Raw genomic sequence first — 17700 nt, 5'->3', positions numbered from 1 at the left:
GATGGCAGTGTTGGAAAATCGTGGTAGGTTAGGATCAATCAATAACCTATAGAACATTAAAATATATATATTTCCAATAAATTTTATTTATCTTTTTTATGATTTTAGTTTGAGCATATCATTGAAAACAATATGATGGCAGTGTCGGAAAATCGTGGTAGATTAGGATCAATCAATAACCTATAGAACATTAAAATATATATATTTCCAATAAATTTTATTTATCTTTTTTATGACTTTAGTTTGAGCATATCATTGAAAACAATATTCAAATTATCTTGAATAACACGTATCGCAAAAATAACAAGTCATGCAAATGTATGGTCTTCATACATTAAAATGGCACACCATGTGTGTACAAGTATATTGCCATGTGAGACGTGCGCATGGTTGTTAGTAATCATGACTAAAAATAAATAGTATGCAGTCGACAGTTGCTATTTGTCGTTACTAATACTATCACAATTGAACATAATCCAATCATGAATAGGTTAGGATCAATCAATAACCTATAGAACATTAAAATATATATGATGGCAGTGTTGGAAAATCGTGGTAGGTTAGGATCAATCAATAACCTATAGAACATTAAAATATACATATTTCCAATAAATTTTATTTATCTTTTTTATGATTTTAGTTTGAGCATATCATTGAAAAAAAATAAAAATAAAAATAAAGCTGATTACAAGAAATCATTTATAAACTCCAATTCAATGGCATTAACTTCCAATGATATGCTTGAGAAAATTGCAAGCATGTATTGTCAATTCTGACTTCATGGCCTGTCTCAAAAGATTGGCATGAGGCTAGAGTGACCAAGACTCAGTGGAGTTGATGAAGAAACAGACAACTTAGTGGTCCACTGCAGAGCTTGGCAGCTCAAACTACAGCAGCTGCTGAGCCTTTAGGTTCCTTGAGTTCATATCAAGCCTAACGAAAAGGCAAAGACGCAGCATGCCGAATCAAGCATTGATGATGCGGATTGTCCAAAGTTTTCTCAATGCCTTCATTACAGAATAGGATTAGACTTGACCAAGCATGAGGCCTGGCTTCTGGCCTCACTCACATTAAGCTCTTGAATCAAAGTCACAGCCAACCAACAGATATAGTGGCTTCTCTTTCATTGCAGGATGCAGATATTTTATGGTTTCGAAACCCGTTCACACGGTTCTCTTCAGAGGATGACATGCAGATAAGCTGCGACAGGTACAATGGCCGACCATACGATAAATCAAACTTGATAAATTGTGGATTCTATTTTGTTCATTCAAATAAGAGGACAATCAAGCTATACAACTTATGGTATAAAAGCAAGGATATAGGCATACATGAACAAGATGTGCTCCAAAAACTTCAAACAAGACCAGCTTTCCAGCAACTTGGCTTGAGCTTCAGGTTTCTAGACACACTGTATTTCTCAGGGTTCTGTCAGACAAGCAGGGATTTGAGGCAGGTGAACACAATCCATGCAAACTGTTGTAGAAGTTTGAAAGCCAAGTTGATAGACTTGAGAAACTATTTTCAAGCCTGGGAGAACTTAATGGCTACCGACCATAATAGTTCAAGTGGGACATGGCCTGATGCCAAAGCTTGTCATGCTTCATGGAGGAGGTAGGACTGTATAAATCCATGGAGGAAGGTGGCCAGTGAAACCCTCAAATATGAAATATTTATAACCAAAATTCTTTTGTTTATTATGAAATCGTGATTGCAATAAATGATATATGAGCATATTGTCTAATTGGGTTCCTGTATCTGACATGTAGTTACAGTTTGTCCCGTCAAATATAAAGAAAATTTGCATCTCCCAGATTACATCCCAACCATTGGTTCCACATAGACAGCATTGATTCTTGAACATCTGATTAGTATACGTAAGTCCACATAAATTAGAATTCCAAGTTTCTTACGAACTGAAACAAAAAAAACTGAAAAACAGGAGAACGGGGAATGAAAAACAATATTGATCATACATATAAAGGAGTTCCCCTCCCGAAACTTAACCTAATCAACAACCCATGTATTCGGTGGCCCACAAACACCAGAGGGTGTGTGTGTGTGTGTGTGTGGCGAAACCTATGCATTTGGATGAACAGTTGGACGGCAACGAGGCAACACAGCAAGACGAAAGAGAAGTTAGCGGATTGTGGGCTACAAAGTTCTGCGGTCAGAAGCCCACTTGGATCTGGGTTTGGCTTTGATTGTCTATAACCTGGATCCAAGACTACGCTGATGTTGGAAGGGAATGGAATCAAATCAGGCTGTACCAACAGGAACGGACCCCACCCAATAATGCTCATTTGAGCCAGATGGGCCAGGCCCTTGCATTAAGGGCAAATTACATTTACCATCATCAACCACTGCAAGCTCAGATCATGTTCGACCCTGGTCCAACACACACTCAGGTTAGATTTAAAAAAGCGACCAAGGATTGCACATTTTGCGAACCAAACATTAGATGGGCCATCCTAACAGTCTTGCGGACATAACCCATCACAAGTCGATTTTGAGTCAACTTTATTCATCGCCCAAAAGAACCTGCACCGAGGATGCTTAGACCAGGCACTTATATATATATATATATATATATATATATATATATATATATATATATATATATATATATATATATATATATATATATATATATATACTTTAGCTGCACTGCAGCGGTGACTTTTGTCGCCACTAAAGGTGTTATTTGGCAGAATCTCGCACAGAGCGTCCATCACGCGCACAATGGAGCTCCGCACGAGTTCATTCTTATCATGTTCAAAAGTGATGATGCACCTACACATTTTTGTATATATATTTATATATATATTGGCTAATCAATCTTACATTACATTAATTGTGTTTAACACAATATATCAGTGTGTGAATCGGTTGATACATATCTAATCAACATAAATCGATACACTTCACCCTTGAATCGGCTATTTTTAATAAATATAAAAAATACTAAAAAAATTTTTTACAATATTATTTTAATTGTTTTAACAAGTGCCACGCTATGATTGACACATACTATTTTATTATTATTTTTGGACAGTAAAGAACGGTTCACTTGAGTATCAGTATTGGCCGACGTAGTTGAATAGTTTGCATAGCACACCATTTGTTTAACATTAGATTGATTCAACCTTATTAAAATTATTAGAACCTTAAAATAATGATATGAAATGTTATTTTTTGAAATAAAAAAAAACTTTGATAACTTCTTAAAGTTACCTTTTTAGAAAAGGACTTTTCAATTCCCTTCGAGTCGAAAAGACCTAATATACTCATAAAAAAAGTAACAATGCATTTTAAAAAATAAGATTCTTTCTGTAATATTTTAATTATTTTAATAAGTTTGAATCCACATAATGTTAAACCCAACTACTTTAATCATTTTTAATAAGTTTCTCTATTTTATTTTATTTTTAATTTCACCATAAGGATGTGATCTATGTGATCTTTTAATAACTTAAAATTTTTCGTAAATAATTTTTCAATGATCAATTTTCATAAAAAAAAAAGAAACATCCAAAAATCATATTTTTCATCAAAAAAACACAATCCAGCAATCAATTCCTATCAAACAAGGTTAATTTTGCCAAACAAGGGCCAAAATGCCTAGTTCATACTTCAATTCACATATTTCCAATTAAAATATTCCGGCAGCCCTATGTGTGTGTGTAACATGATCAAAATAATAGAAACCAATCCATTGATTTTGGAACCCCGTGATAACCGAGGTATCAAAAAAGCATGATCCAAGGGCTGGACATTCGAAGAGCCAGATGGGATAAAATAAATTAAAATTTTCAAACATCAAAGTTTCTCATTAGGATGTTTGTAAACCACGAGGGCATCAAAAATTTGACCATGGCGAATTTACATCACGAGAAGATGACACCTTTTTCACATTTTTAACATCATAACCTAATCATGTCCTTTTTTTTACGAAGAACCCTCGCCAAAGATAGGAAAACCCTGAGTGGGGCCCCACGACCACCCTGCCCTTGACCCACCTCTAAAAGCCACAGACACACATAGCGCGCATAATGTGCAAAAAGATATCACGACTCGAGTTTCTACTGTGTTCAATCAAACGATACAGCAGTTTGATACATAGACCGGGTTCAATAAACCAGCATCACAATGATAAACAAGCAACACTTATTGGAGTACAAAAGCTTTTTCTCCAACTTGAAATCCTACTTCATCATATAGGAGGAAAGGGGTAAAAGAGGAACACCAGCGCACATATACATATACAAAAGAGAGATTCCTGCAGTCACGGAGGGGGTGGCGTGACGAGTCTCCTTCACAACTGCCTTAATTAAAAAGCACCCTGAAAATTACAAAATGATGGAGAAAAGAGAAACCCTGCACTTAATTGCATTATTAGTTCACATTTCTGTTCTTTCTTGAATCCCTTCTAGGCACCGATGCGGAGGGTGTATACCAAACAAGGACGATGTGTGAGACACCAGAAAGGAGCGGCAGAAAAAGCTCAAGCCACCAAAGGCTAAGGGAACAAGTTAAACCAATAGTCTCCAGCACTCTACCGCTGGAAATATAAAACTCCACTTACAAAGAGGGCCCTAGCCCGTTTTACAAAACCCATAATGTTACAGGCACTCTACCACAGGATCATAATGTTCCCGACTTCCGGGCCTCACTGAGCCGGTTGGACATAGTTACAGGCATGGATCCTGTAACCTGAGAAAAAACACGAGCAGAACAGGAAAAAGGAACAAAGGGGAATTGAATGAAGCATATGTTTATTCAGGAACATAGAAAAATCCCCAAAGCCAATATTCAGGAACACGACAACAAAATAAACCACAATACAGGCAGAGAGCCAAACTATGAAAGTGTACACAACCTATATTTGTGTTGGGAGTGGTTTAGAATATTCGCTAGTGTCTATGCAGGCTACAGAAAGGTCATCTGAACCTGTACCACTTCGGGAAAGAGTTAAGGGTTTTTGCCAATAGCTAACAGAGAAAAATGACCATAAAAATAGGAAAGCAGTCATCCCTAGTTAAAGATCAAATCCATCACCAAACAGTGATATTGGCAGTAGATCAGTGATCGTGCATATCGAAATTATAGTCATGATTTTACTTTTCCTCCATCTCTAATTTTCCAAGACAAATGCATGAGACCACTCCCTACAAATCATCGGTAATAAAACATAACAAAAACCTAATGAAACATCAATATCTAAAGAACCCTATAACCAGCCATTTTACCAACTTCCATAAGCTCTATATAATGGTTTCACATAGCAAGAAAGACTGCAGTCTGAATAATTACTGATGTCCTGATTCCTTAACAGCACTAGCTATCTCGTCCAGCAAACTGAATGCTCTGCCCAGACAAGATAAAAATAAGTCGGCATCATAACGCAAACACAGTGGACCTTTTCAAAGTGACATCTCACTTGTAAAATCACAGCCACCATGAAAGCAGGAGTGCCCGATACTGGAGCCACATAGGTGATGCAATAGAGATGTACATCTTTGGAATGCAGGACTGACCTGAGGCTCAGATTCCAAATACTAAGCTTAGAACCAATATCTCAATTTAAGTAACAACATATACCTCAGAAGCAAACTGAATGGAGCTCCCAATCCAAGCATGACTCCCAAAAGACTCCCAATTAGACGAAAATGATGTGCAGAACTAAGCAAATGAGACAAAAAAAGCTGAATATTTTGCAGTACTAAACCCTATAGAAAGCCTTTACAAAAAGCTGGTTTAAGTTCCTAGAAACCTGCCTCTAATGCACCACATTTCCTTGCTTCAACCCAGTCATATTGGTTGCTTCTCAAGATATGGACATAAATGGCTTGTTAGCATTAGCCATAAAACAAAATAAGCTAAGGGTGCATGTCCACAATGATAAAAGCTGCACTGTCCAAGAAAGTTGAATTAATGCAGGATGCCAAAAAGATTCTCCCTCTTTTTGCACCAAATGCACTTGCTTCAACTCACTCGAGTTACCAAAAAACATGAAGCTAAACAGTTAGCTTGACTATAGCAAAATGAATCATGATCATGAGGCAGCATTCCAACGAAGCTAAATCTGTATAGAACATGCTAAATATCAAAGCAAAGAACGTCATAAGTCCAACACCCCATCCATAACCAAATAAAATTTTCTGGTTGGCAAGTCTTTGGTTTGTTGCCATCAATAGTCACTGTTCCATTCAGCAGACAGGCAAATGCCAGCAGCACAAATTTCTAAGCTACGATTGAAATGTGCTATCAAAGGCTTAATTTCAACGATTACATTTCCACAGACTGGTTTGCCCTTGAATGCGATGTGAAGATTTATTACCATACACAGCTTTAGGAAATTCGAACTACTATAAACACTTGTAGTCATGATCCAATGCTTTGCATAATAGCAAGTTATTCCAATCTCAGTTTAAAAAGTTAAAAGAATATATCCACCCGAATTATGGACCTGATGGCTGATGAAGCATCCAAACCAAACTTAGCTCAGAACTTTGTCAATGAAAAAACAGCTGCAAAAGCACGTTGTATGATGCTCATAGAAAACTCACAAAGCATGTACTCTCAGTGTCTATCCATAAAATAAAGTCATAGAGACAATTAAGTATGCATCTGGCACATACTGCCCACAGGATTCCTCTTTGTTCTTAAGATACTCCTGACCAATAAATTGAAAACTCTAAACATGAAAAGCTCATCTAGGGATCCATTCGTTCTCATTAAATAACAGATACAGCTCAAAGTATATAACGTTTTTTGCTTTATAAATCTCTATACTCTGCATTTCTTGGAAACCACTCTCAAACCAAAAGCTTGCATTTGTTGTTGTAGGCATCAACCATAAGCTTTAAAACACCATAGCCTACACCAGCTCCATTTGATGTCATATCTCTGTCATAAACACAATACCATGTGTGACCAACAAGCTCCAACTTCACCTATCAGATCATCATACTAAAGCCAAAGCAGTATCTTCCTTTTATAGATAAAAGCTCCAAATGTGAAGGCAAGCTCCACAATCTTTTCATACTACCAACCAATAAAACTAAACACAAGATAATAATCGTAGTAGTAGTAGTAGTAGCAGCAGTAGTGGTAATAATGGTAGTGACGGTGGTCATCGTAGTACTAATTATAGTAACAGAGGCAGTATTAGTAGCATAATAAAGACAGAATAACTTTGCAAACCTCAATAATATGACCCTGAGCCACTACCGCTTAAGTATCCACTGCCACCCAATCCACGGCTAGAGTAAAGAGATGAATAAGAATCACCAACCTGCAAAGAAAATGAAGAATGGCAAATATCCACAGTAGAACTAGCAATTTTCCTTTTCAAAAGAAGAAAAAACCACTAGGATGATACATCAGCCCCTCCAGAAAGGTAGTCACTCCTATAGCTTGAAGAATACAGGCCTCCAACATCACTGCCAGCAATGGATCCTGTGAATGTGCACCGAAAGTCCAATATCAAACACCATAGAAAGCTCAAAGATTCAATCAGATTCCATGGAAATTATTACACAAGTATCAATTCTTGCAAGGAATTCTACCTTCACCATAACCCATACCACGACTGTCATATACCCGATGTGTATCTTGTCCTGAAAGGGAAGTGCGGATGGATCCACTATACATGTGTGAACTCCTTCCAAGCCTAAACAAACAACATAGGCTGCCGTAAGTCAAATCAAACTAAATTGAGTGGCAAAATTCAGAAAGAAAAATAAGGTCAAGTCAAAGAACCTTGCAGATTCTCCATAAGAACCATCACCGTATCCTGAAGCACTACCAACTTCATAATCCAGACGAGCCCTTGATTGTCTAGCATCAGCATATCTCGAAGAAACATCACTCTTGCATAAAACAGCATGATTTTGAATATTTAGTCCTCCAATCAAAAGGGAAAAGTAAAGAAAACTTTTCAACTAGCATCACTTGAAAAGGAGAAAGTTCACCTACCATTGAGGAGTAGGTCCGCTTTGATCCTGAAACAGAATCATAGTCACGAATACGTCCATCATGATAGCTTGGAGACTGTTCAAGCCGACGCACATAACCCTCATCTTCATATGTTCTTCTTGCAGCACCACGAGAAGCAGTTTCAATTGCACGGTCAGAGTAACCAGATCCACGAGGAGGGTAGTCATCTCTGTAAGACGGTCGTCGCTGAGTTGGTACCCTGGGACCAAAGTCTGCTGGTCTACTTCTGGGAGGAAGCTCATTGTGTCTACCATAATCCCATTTTGAACTGCTCTTTGGGTAAGCAGGAATTGCTGGAAAAGATAACAGCATAGAGACATGTTATTATTTACATGTTAATAAATATGCCCTGCTAAGAACACAATTTTGTGCAAAGCAGTCATACAAGGTGGTCTCCTAGCATATGACCGTTCTGATGGGGGCATGTGTCGTGTTCTCTCAGGAACCAGAGGTGCAACAGGATGCCTGTCCCTAAATGCAAATGGCCTTCTAAACCCACGGGAACCAATAGAAGGGCCACCAGTAGTAATTCCACGCGGGACATGAGCAGGAACTCTTCGAGAATCAAAGCGTAAAGAACCACGGCCCCAAGGTGCCCTTCCCCCACGAATACCACCCCGTCCTATACGATAATCTCCTCGAACACTTTGTCTTACTCCTCTACCTTTCTGATGTGGACGTGACAAGCGTGCCCTGACTTTTACCTGAACCAAAAACAACATAACTAGGTCAGTTCAGGACTCAAATTAGAATTTTACATCAATGATATCAAAATAATCACAAACTGCATGTTCACCCTTCATTTGTAGGAATCAAGAAAACAACAATGACAAACAAAAACATTTTAGCTAACCTTGTTGTCACCTTCGCCCAGTTCAGCATTATTAATGCCTTCTGCACATGCAACTGCTGCATCATTGATGTCAAATGTAACAAATCCAAAGTCCTTTCTTTTTGCAGATGGCATATTACGTGCAAGCTCAATCTTCTCAATCTCCCCAAACTTCTTAAGGTGCTCCCTGACACGCTCCTCATCCCATGAAGCAGGTAGGCCATCCACAAAAACTGTTTTAACCTGAAAATAGAAAAGAAAAGAAAGATGGCAGCACAGTTACCATGCACTTACTGTTCTTTAAAAGTAAAATTAAGAATTTAAAAAGTCATAGACCACTCACACAAGCACTACACATGCAACATTTCATACATACATACATATATATAAGAGACAGAGATGAACAGAAGGAATGAAAATATGACACATGAAAAGCAGGATGGTACTGGTTTGTCAAAGATCTATGGTGACGCAGAAGCAAAAAATAAAAAGCCTGAGATCCACCAGGGAACAAGACAAAGGAGCATGCCTGATTGTAGATTCTCTCGTTTGAAGATAGCATACAAACAAAGCTTGCAGAAATGGACAAACACGTTTTCATGCCCATAAAGTTGTAAGATTAACCATATGTGTAAATCCATCAGGAATGGTGTATTAACTCAGAATACCTGGGCCATGATTTCGTCATCAGGTTCATTGAATGAATCTGCAAAAGCAACTTTGGCAGTCCTATCAACACCAAACAAAACATCCCTCTTTTGCAAGCGCTTATAAGCATCCATGGCATCCGAGCGAGATGGAAATTCCAAAAAAGCAAACCCACGGTTCATTCCTTCATTATTAAAATCTTCAACCAAGGTCAGATCCTCAATGTTCTCAATACCATAGTTTTTCAGCTTCTCTTTTAACTGAAGAAACATCCATGTAATGCATAAGAATTTAAGTGAAAAGACAGCAAAATGATAAGAATAAATGAAGTAAAGGAAGGTAAACTACATACAGCTTCCTTTGTCCATGTCTTGCATATGTTACCCAGAAAGAGAGTGTCACTATCCTGACTAGGAGAAACACCACACTGCTTTCCATGAACCTGAAAAGAAGTTGTCTCAGAAAACACTGCACGTTGACCATATAGGTGAAAATAAATCTTAAGAGCCTCTCAAAACAACTTCCATTTTTTTGGGGAAAGGCAGATTTTTTACCACAGGGTTCTTCAGCTCTTCAACAGCTCGTTTAGCTTGTTCCACGGTTGCAAACCTCAGGAATGCAAAGCCCTTGTTTTTCTTAGTCAGAGGATTCATCATCAGTCTAACTTCAGTAACCTCACCAACTTGACTAAAAACTTTCTTCAGATCCTCTTCAGTAGCATCCTTGTCCAAACCACCAACGAATATCTCAAATTCCTTCCTCTTCCAATGGTCCTTAACAACCTCATGATGTTCTTCTTCCTCTACATCATCATGATCTCCCTCATCATTCTCCTCGTCCCCTTCAATCTCTTCATCCCCATCTTCCACTTCCTCATCAACCATGTCACCATCTTCATCACCCTCTTCATCACCCTCTTCTTCATCAGTCTCCTCAATTTCCGCTTGATCATCATTTTGATCAAGTTCTTTGTCACCATAATCTATACCAACATCCTCTTCAGGTTCAGACTCGGGTTCATTGTCCTCCAATTCTAAACGTTCACCTTTATCATAATCATCGTAGGTTGCCTTCACTTCTTCCTCTGTTGTGCAAAGCAAAGACAGGCATCATCTATTATTATTCAAACAAATATTGGAAGAAAGGTCGACTTAACTCTGACTCAGCTAGGAGTTCAAGGATTTTGAGACTAAAACCAAAAATAGAAAAGGGTGGAGAGGGAGGGGTGGAGGAACAGCTTGACACGAATTGATCAGAATTGAGTCCCTGAATATAAAACAAGAAGACACTGCAACCACAAGTAGGCATACACAAAGAGCAAGCAACTCCAGATCCTGGATCACTTCCTTATGCAGTTATGTTAAGAAACCATATTTTGCCCATAACTTATTGAGGTTGACTAGGGTGTAGCAAACCAAAACATTTTGTAACCCACAATAAAGTTATAAACATTTTCGTTGTGGAGGGAACGGGGAGGGGGGGAGAAAACAGAACAGCATGACTGCATATTTTTTTATAACATAAAATGTTCATACCAAATGACCAAAATAACACCACTATCAAATATGCATAGCGAGTAGCTACCAAGACCATGACAGTTTTTGCCATCTAAACCATTGTAATATGGAAGGACCAGATAGGAATACAGATGCAGAACTGAAAGTTAAAACGGGGGGGGCGGGGCGGGGGGGGGGGGGGGGGGGGGGGGGGGAAGGAGGCCAAAATCAACAACATGCTACTGCACAAACTAGTTATATTGCCGAGCAACAGAAAGCACATATATCCAAATAATAATAGAATCCAGATATTAAAAAAATAAATAGTCTGATAAGCACCCAGACAAAAAGAAAAGAAAGAAAGAAGAAATAACCCAAGCCTTTCTGCAATCCAGCAAACATTACTTACTAAAAGAACCCAACAAAAACACCGGCCCACAAGAACCTTTCACCCTGGCTGTCATGGGCTTACCTTTTCCAATAAGCCACTGCTGCGCGATGGTCCTTCCTTACCGCTGCAAGCCTTTCTATCGCTCTGTCACGGGCATAGAATACATCGCAAACCCACGACGCGCCAAGCTGCCCAAGTTGGCCAACCTAACGGCCAAAGGCCGCGTATCAACACCTTTCTATGTGCTTAATCATTTTCATTGGCCTTGCGCACCACCTTGTGCACAGCTGCCTAGCGGAAGCTGATCAAGCGCATTTCCAAATGCGCATTCCATGTAATCCATACCGCTTAGTGCATAGTCGTCCCATACCAGCTATCACTTCCGAAAAAAGCACAAACTTTGCCTTAACCATGTGTGTCATGAAGTGTATTGCAACTCCATGTGCATGACATAGCAAAACATCCCATTAAAGGAACAAGACCTTGTGACCCCCAGTCCGAAGACCAGTTGATGATTGAACACTATAGCGAAGATCACCACCCAGACTCATTCGTCGGCGCCTAGGCATTCACTCGCCTAGCCCCAAGTCACCATACTCAGTTGGAATCACCTAATGTGATCCCTGGAGGAATTAGCCCTAACCCACATGCACCCCCCATGCGTCCAACCGCTACGTGTGGGACAAATATTGCAAGCCAAGAGATCCTTATCCAAATCTTCAAAGGCAACATCCTCTGATCCGATGGCACTGCTTAACCGAACAACGCTCCATGTTTGTGCCGCCACACATGTCGTGCTACCCCCACATGTCATCGATCAAGCGAACGCATACCGCGCATTCCTACACTCGATGTATTTTCCACTCAGTAGAGCTCCGCACTGCACAAGCCTCATTCCGAAAGATCGACCCAGGACATTCTCTCACACCCAAAACCATTGTCGTCCTCGACAATGTTGGTGCAGGTAAGAACACAGTCTTCACTGATATGTCAATTTCTCTTTGTACTTATCTTTAGTTTACTCTTTTTCTTCAGCCTACTCAACTTGTTCTAGATTACAACCACCGTCATTGCAACCTTTAACACGTCAAGTCTCATTTCTTAACGCACATTCGATCACTTAGACAGCAGTCTTCTGCTTTATAAACATCGAGCATTCTCTGCTCGTGAGACCCCAGTGCAGTCTCAAACACAAACGAATCATCTTCACCCGCACAACAAACTTGTCGTCTTCATGCACATGGCAAGGGTACCTTCCAACCCCAACAAGGGCAATTCCAAGCCCTTGGTGGTCCTCGCAGAGAAAGACGACCACCAATAAGTGTCACAGGGATATCAACTCCCTTAAGCACAAACTTACGGTTTTCCAATGGTCCAAACTAGTTCTCAAGTAAGGTACGTCTTCTTGCGTATCACCCTAAAGCGGTCCTTCAAAGCATCTTCCCGGGCACTCGTCGTCACATGGGCACCTTTGGCCCAATGTTAGAACTCGCCTCCTGAAGTCAACATGTTGTACTCTCTCTTAGAGTCAGCAAAACATTCTCGCAAGAACCAACGAGCTACGAACAACAACTTTTTTCTGTACACACAATCCATTGAGGATCTACCAACTCAAGGAACCAAAACAATGAGCAATCTGCTCAACGTGAGCACTCCGCTAACCCACAACCTTGCGAGAGTATCTAGAAGTTTAATTGAGTCTCTCGTACCCAAATGTGCAAATCCATCCAGCCGAATCCAACGTACATTTTCTACATGAACAAAGCAAACGCCGCGCTCCATCAGTGAGCCTAATGCACAACTGATAATAATATTTGGCTTATCTATGTTCCCTTAGCCAACTGAATAGCAACCTTACACTTCTGCTTGTCATCGACAAGATGTCTCATACCATCCTGTCAACATCTTGCTTCTGTGCATGGTCAACCACACTTCAGCTGCGAAAATTTGTGTAACCAAAATAAACCATTATTTTCCTCTACAGTGTCGCACACAATGAATAACAAGGTCACAGTGAATTTTTCTGCTCTGATGCCAATTTGTCACAAGCTTACTTTTTTCAATAAGTTAGTGTGGCGCGACGGTCCTTCCTTACTGCCGAAGCCTTTCTATCGCTCTGGCACGAGCATCGCAAACTCGTGACGCGTCAAGCTGCCTAAGCTGGCTAGCCTAACAGCCAAAGGCCGTGTACCAATACATTTCCATGTGCTGAATCATTTTCATTGGCCATGGACACCACCCCGTGCGTAGCTGCCTAGAAGAAGCTGATGAAGCGCATTTCCAAATGCGCATTACATGTAGTCTATGTCGTTTAGTGCATAGTCATCTCATACCAGCTATCACTTTCGAAAGAGGCACAAACTTTGCCTTAGCCTTGCGTGTCATGAAGGGTATTGCAGCTTCATGCACACGACATAGTAAAACCTCGCCACTGAAGGAACAAGACCTTGCGCCCCTCAGTCCGAAGACCAGATGATGATTGAACACCATAGCAAAGAGCACCACCCAGACTCATTCGTCGATGCCTAGACATTCACTCGCCTAGCCCCGAGTCACCATACTCGGTTGGAATCAAGGTTTTAAAACCCGTGACTTGGGACTCGACTCGTTCTTTATTGACTCATGACTCGGCGGATCAACTCGGTGACTCGGACCGGGTTTTGTTAACTTTTGATTTTAAAAGAAAAACAATTTAGAATTTGTCTCAAACCATGTTTTTCAGTAAACAAGAGATCCTTGGGTTGTGTTAAGGCATGTAATCACTGAAACTGGGAGAGAGATGTGACTCTTTCTTAGGTTGCTTTTGAACTGATAACAATTGGCATCAACTAAATTAGCTTGGTTTTTGCATGTATTACTTCCTGGGTTTGTTATTTTCTAGTTAAACCATTCATAGAGAGCAGCAGCATTGAAAAATGCATAGGCTGATCTCTGCCAGACTATCTCACAGGAATATTCCCAACTTACCAGTTACCCTTGTGTCATGCCCCCTTATACAGTATTCTTAATGAAAAATTGAACAACAATGGCATGTCATGTGTCCTTTTTGTTGTCCATGTGACCATATATAAATGTACATCCTTGACAAATGAACAAAGGTCATTAAAAGCAACTAATGTTGTAGCAAAAAACTCTAGGATAGCCTGCTAAATAGCCTTCAAATTTCTTTTTTAGACAAAGGACTATGGAGTAAGTTGAAAATTATAAAATTAAGTGGCATGACAAAAATTCTCGAAAGAGATGCAGCATATAAAATCCTGGTTGTTCACTCCCAAACAGAGCTAAAACTCTTTTCCCTATATGAACATTGGCTCCTAATGTTGTTTCTTATGAATTAGCGGGATTTTTGTATTTTGATGGTTTTGTGCATTGTCAAGCAATCAAGAACTTATGTGAAGCTCTGTTGACATTTGTCTTATTGGTAGAAATTTATGGAAACGTTACGAATCCTCTCTTGAGTGACTTCTAGCTACTGGCTACCACAAGGCCAATTACCAGTTTCCAACATATACTTAGTTCCTTAATTTTATGCTTCTGATAATACATGATGAATATTATAGTTGATTATGCTATGATAGTGATACCTAGTACCTGTTACGAAGTTAACACACACACATAGGGAAGATCCAAGAGCACACATACCACAAATCCAATGAGCACATCAGTCCACCAAATCAGCCAACACAAGGACCACTAAGGACACACTCACAAGAGACCCTAAGGGTCTGTCTGATTGCTTGTCCAAGATTGGACAGACCCTTAGAACATAATAGACAAAACATATGTTCTGTATGTAACAACCGTACTTCGTCCCATGTTTGTTTCAACTCAAATAAAAAATCAAATTTCAAATATCCCAGAACTCGCCCAAGTCAAGCCGAGTCAGGCCCGAGTCTTGGCAAGCCGAGTTTGCCTTGCCGGGTTGACTCGTTGGAGGGTCGAGCCGAGTCAGCCGAGTTGACCCGACGAGTTTTAAAACCATGGTTGGAATCACCTAATGTGATCCCTTGGAGAATTAGCCCTAACCCACATGCACCCCGTGCGCCCAACCGCTAGGCGTGGGACAAATCTTGCAAGCCGAGATGTTCTTATCCAAATCTCCAAAGGCAACATCCTCTAATCCAGAGGCACTGCTTACCGAACAACGCTACACGTCTGTGCCGCCACACAGCGATGCACTAACTACGATTCAGATGCCTATCGCATGTCATGCTACTACCGCACCTCACCGATCAAGCAAAAGCATACAGTGTGTTCCTACACTCAGTGCACGTGCTACATTCCAAAAGATCGGCCCGAGACACTAGCAATGCTAACTATAATTAACCACCAACAGTACAAAACAAAAAATCCTAAATAAAATTAGCATCAAGGAGCAAATCCTAAGAAATCAAAGGTTTCTAAAAGTCAACACCTAGTTAACGAAAAACCATCAAAATCACCAACTGCGGCAGAAATTATCACCAATTCACTATTGACCCTATTCTCGACACGATTAGACACATGTACGTCGCCACAGAAGGAACTGATCATCCTACGAAGCAACAGAACATACCGATCTCGCGCCCAAATTCAAGAAAACAATCAAAACCAAATCTTCTTAAAAATCACAAACCTACAGAGAAAGAAAACCAAAAAAAACAGAAAGAGCAAACAGAACCGAGGCAGATCGAGAAGGAACGGAGCAAAAAAAAAACACCTTCCGCACCGGGGGCGCCGTTCGACTCCGCCGAATCCCGCACGGACACTTCCGTCGCCTCCTGGACGACGATGACCTCCTCCTGGACCTTGACAACCTCTGCCGTCGTCTCCAGATGCTTCTGCGCGGCCCTCGTCGCCTTCCCAGCGGATTTCTTCGGCGTCGGCGTGCCGGACGCCTTCTTGGCCGACCGAGGAGGCATGGCTCCCTTCCTTCGGGTAGACACGCAGAGGGGAAACCTAGGAGAGAGAGAGAGAGGGCAATTGGCAAAAACCCTAGATAGCTCCAATCACGGAAATATCGCGACGGATTTTTATGGCAAGGAACGAGACGAGCCTCTCCTACCTGACTAAGATACCCCTGGACTCAATGTGGGTCAAAGCGGGCTAAGTCCAACTTTCTTTGGGCCGCTTGCTGAAGAAAGTGGGCTTGGGCCTGGGGCTCATGTATGTTTTGGGCCTCGGCTCCTGGGTCCGCATTGACAACGTATTCCGGATGGGTCCTAGTCGCTGGGATCAGACAAGGTTTTAAGGCATAGGTCCTTTTGGTTCCATAATTTGTCCTTTCAAATCAATGGGTTGGCCCCAAAGGGGTTCCGCGTAGTGTGATGGGGCCTAGGCAAGGCAGGTGGTCTATGTTCAAATCCCATGAGGATCACTTCTTGCGCAAGCTGAAGCATGGCTCATGGAGTTTTACACTGCCAAGACAGCAATTGTAAGTATGACAGGCAGAACCAGCGCGGTTAGGTTTTGGATCTTGGGGGTGGTTTTTTCCTGTAAAACTAAAAAAAAACAATAGGTTGGGACTGAACCAGGCTCGTCTAAACCCTGGCCTGCAACCGACTATGAGGCACCAACACCGGGTCGTGGCCCAAGTCTTTAAACCAAAACGGCGATTGATTTACATGGCGAGTTCTCAAATTTGAATCATACCTTGATCAGAGGCGGGTTTGGTAAATGGGGCACATAAACCAAGTTTGAGTCCAGTAACCAATCGGGACGTTATAAATAGAAACAAACCGTTCAATCAGAGCTACTTTGGTGGGTACAAATATTATTATCGGGTTGGCATGAGGCTTTATGAGGTTAGCCCTGACCCGTTAGTAGAAGACTTGCCGCTTGTTCTCGGCCACACATAAGGCAAAATCTCAAAAATATGTTGAAAAATCCGTCTTTTCCCAAGAAAATATCAGCGTGTATAGCTTTAATATATAACTAAAAATGTAGAGAAATATAAGCACAGTACGCATCATTGGCGATTTTATGGAATTAATATCCCAAAAAAAAATGTGATATACACAAACTAGGAGAAATTTTGAAAATATCACATTTTCTGGGTATTATATCATCCTTTAAAATATCATGATAAAATCACGATATAAGATTGGATCTGGTTCAAACTCAAGTGAGTCCAAACCCAGATTTGTTTTTTAAGTGCTGGTACCAGGTCCACTATAAGAAAAATCATACCTGGGTCCTATAAAGATTACATAAACCAGATCCATACCCGGTAAAATAATATTTTTCTTTTTTATATTGAAAAATCACAGTCTTAATAAGAACTATGGTCAGACCCAGGTTTGGTATAAAATTTCACAAATCAGTCTGATCCAACTTTTTTTATATTAATCGGA

General features: G+C 40.4%; 1 protein-coding gene across 2 annotated transcripts; it reads right to left on the bottom strand.

Annotated features, from left to right (window-relative positions):
- Window positions 1-6577: 6577 nt before the first annotated feature.
- On the bottom strand, window positions 6578-16352 carry LOC149819107 (uncharacterized). 2 transcript variants are annotated; one of them, XM_089986027.1, is made up of 12 exons: window positions 16068-16352; window positions 10036-10565; window positions 9834-9923; window positions 9502-9741; window positions 8855-9076; window positions 8387-8705; window positions 7981-8294; window positions 7765-7874; window positions 7572-7675; window positions 7385-7461; window positions 7207-7297; window positions 6578-6909 (listed from the first exon to the last, which is right to left on the bottom strand). In XM_089986027.1, exons 1-11 carry the CDS (start codon window positions 16267-16269, stop codon window positions 7208-7210), a joined length of 2298 nt encoding a protein of 765 aa, XP_089842153.1. In that variant the 5' UTR covers window positions 16270-16352; the 3' UTR covers window positions 6578-6909; window position 7207. The 2 variants fall into 2 exon arrangements, 1 of the variants encoding a protein (XP_089842153.1); XR_016427442.1 differs by lacking the exon at window positions 7207-7297 and having other exon boundaries at window positions 6774-6909; window positions 7298-7461; window positions 16068-16348.
- Between the last annotated feature and the right edge of the window lie 1348 nt (window positions 16353-17700).

This window comes from Nuphar pumila, chromosome 13 (assembly GCF_984573655.1).
Source record: "Nuphar pumila chromosome 13, dmNupPumi1.hap1.1, whole genome shotgun sequence".
Lineage (NCBI taxonomy): Eukaryota > Viridiplantae > Streptophyta > Magnoliopsida > Nymphaeales > Nymphaeaceae > Nuphar > Nuphar pumila.
The sequence above is the reverse complement of the archived record's forward strand: the minus strand, read 5'-3'. Positions and strand labels throughout refer to the sequence as shown.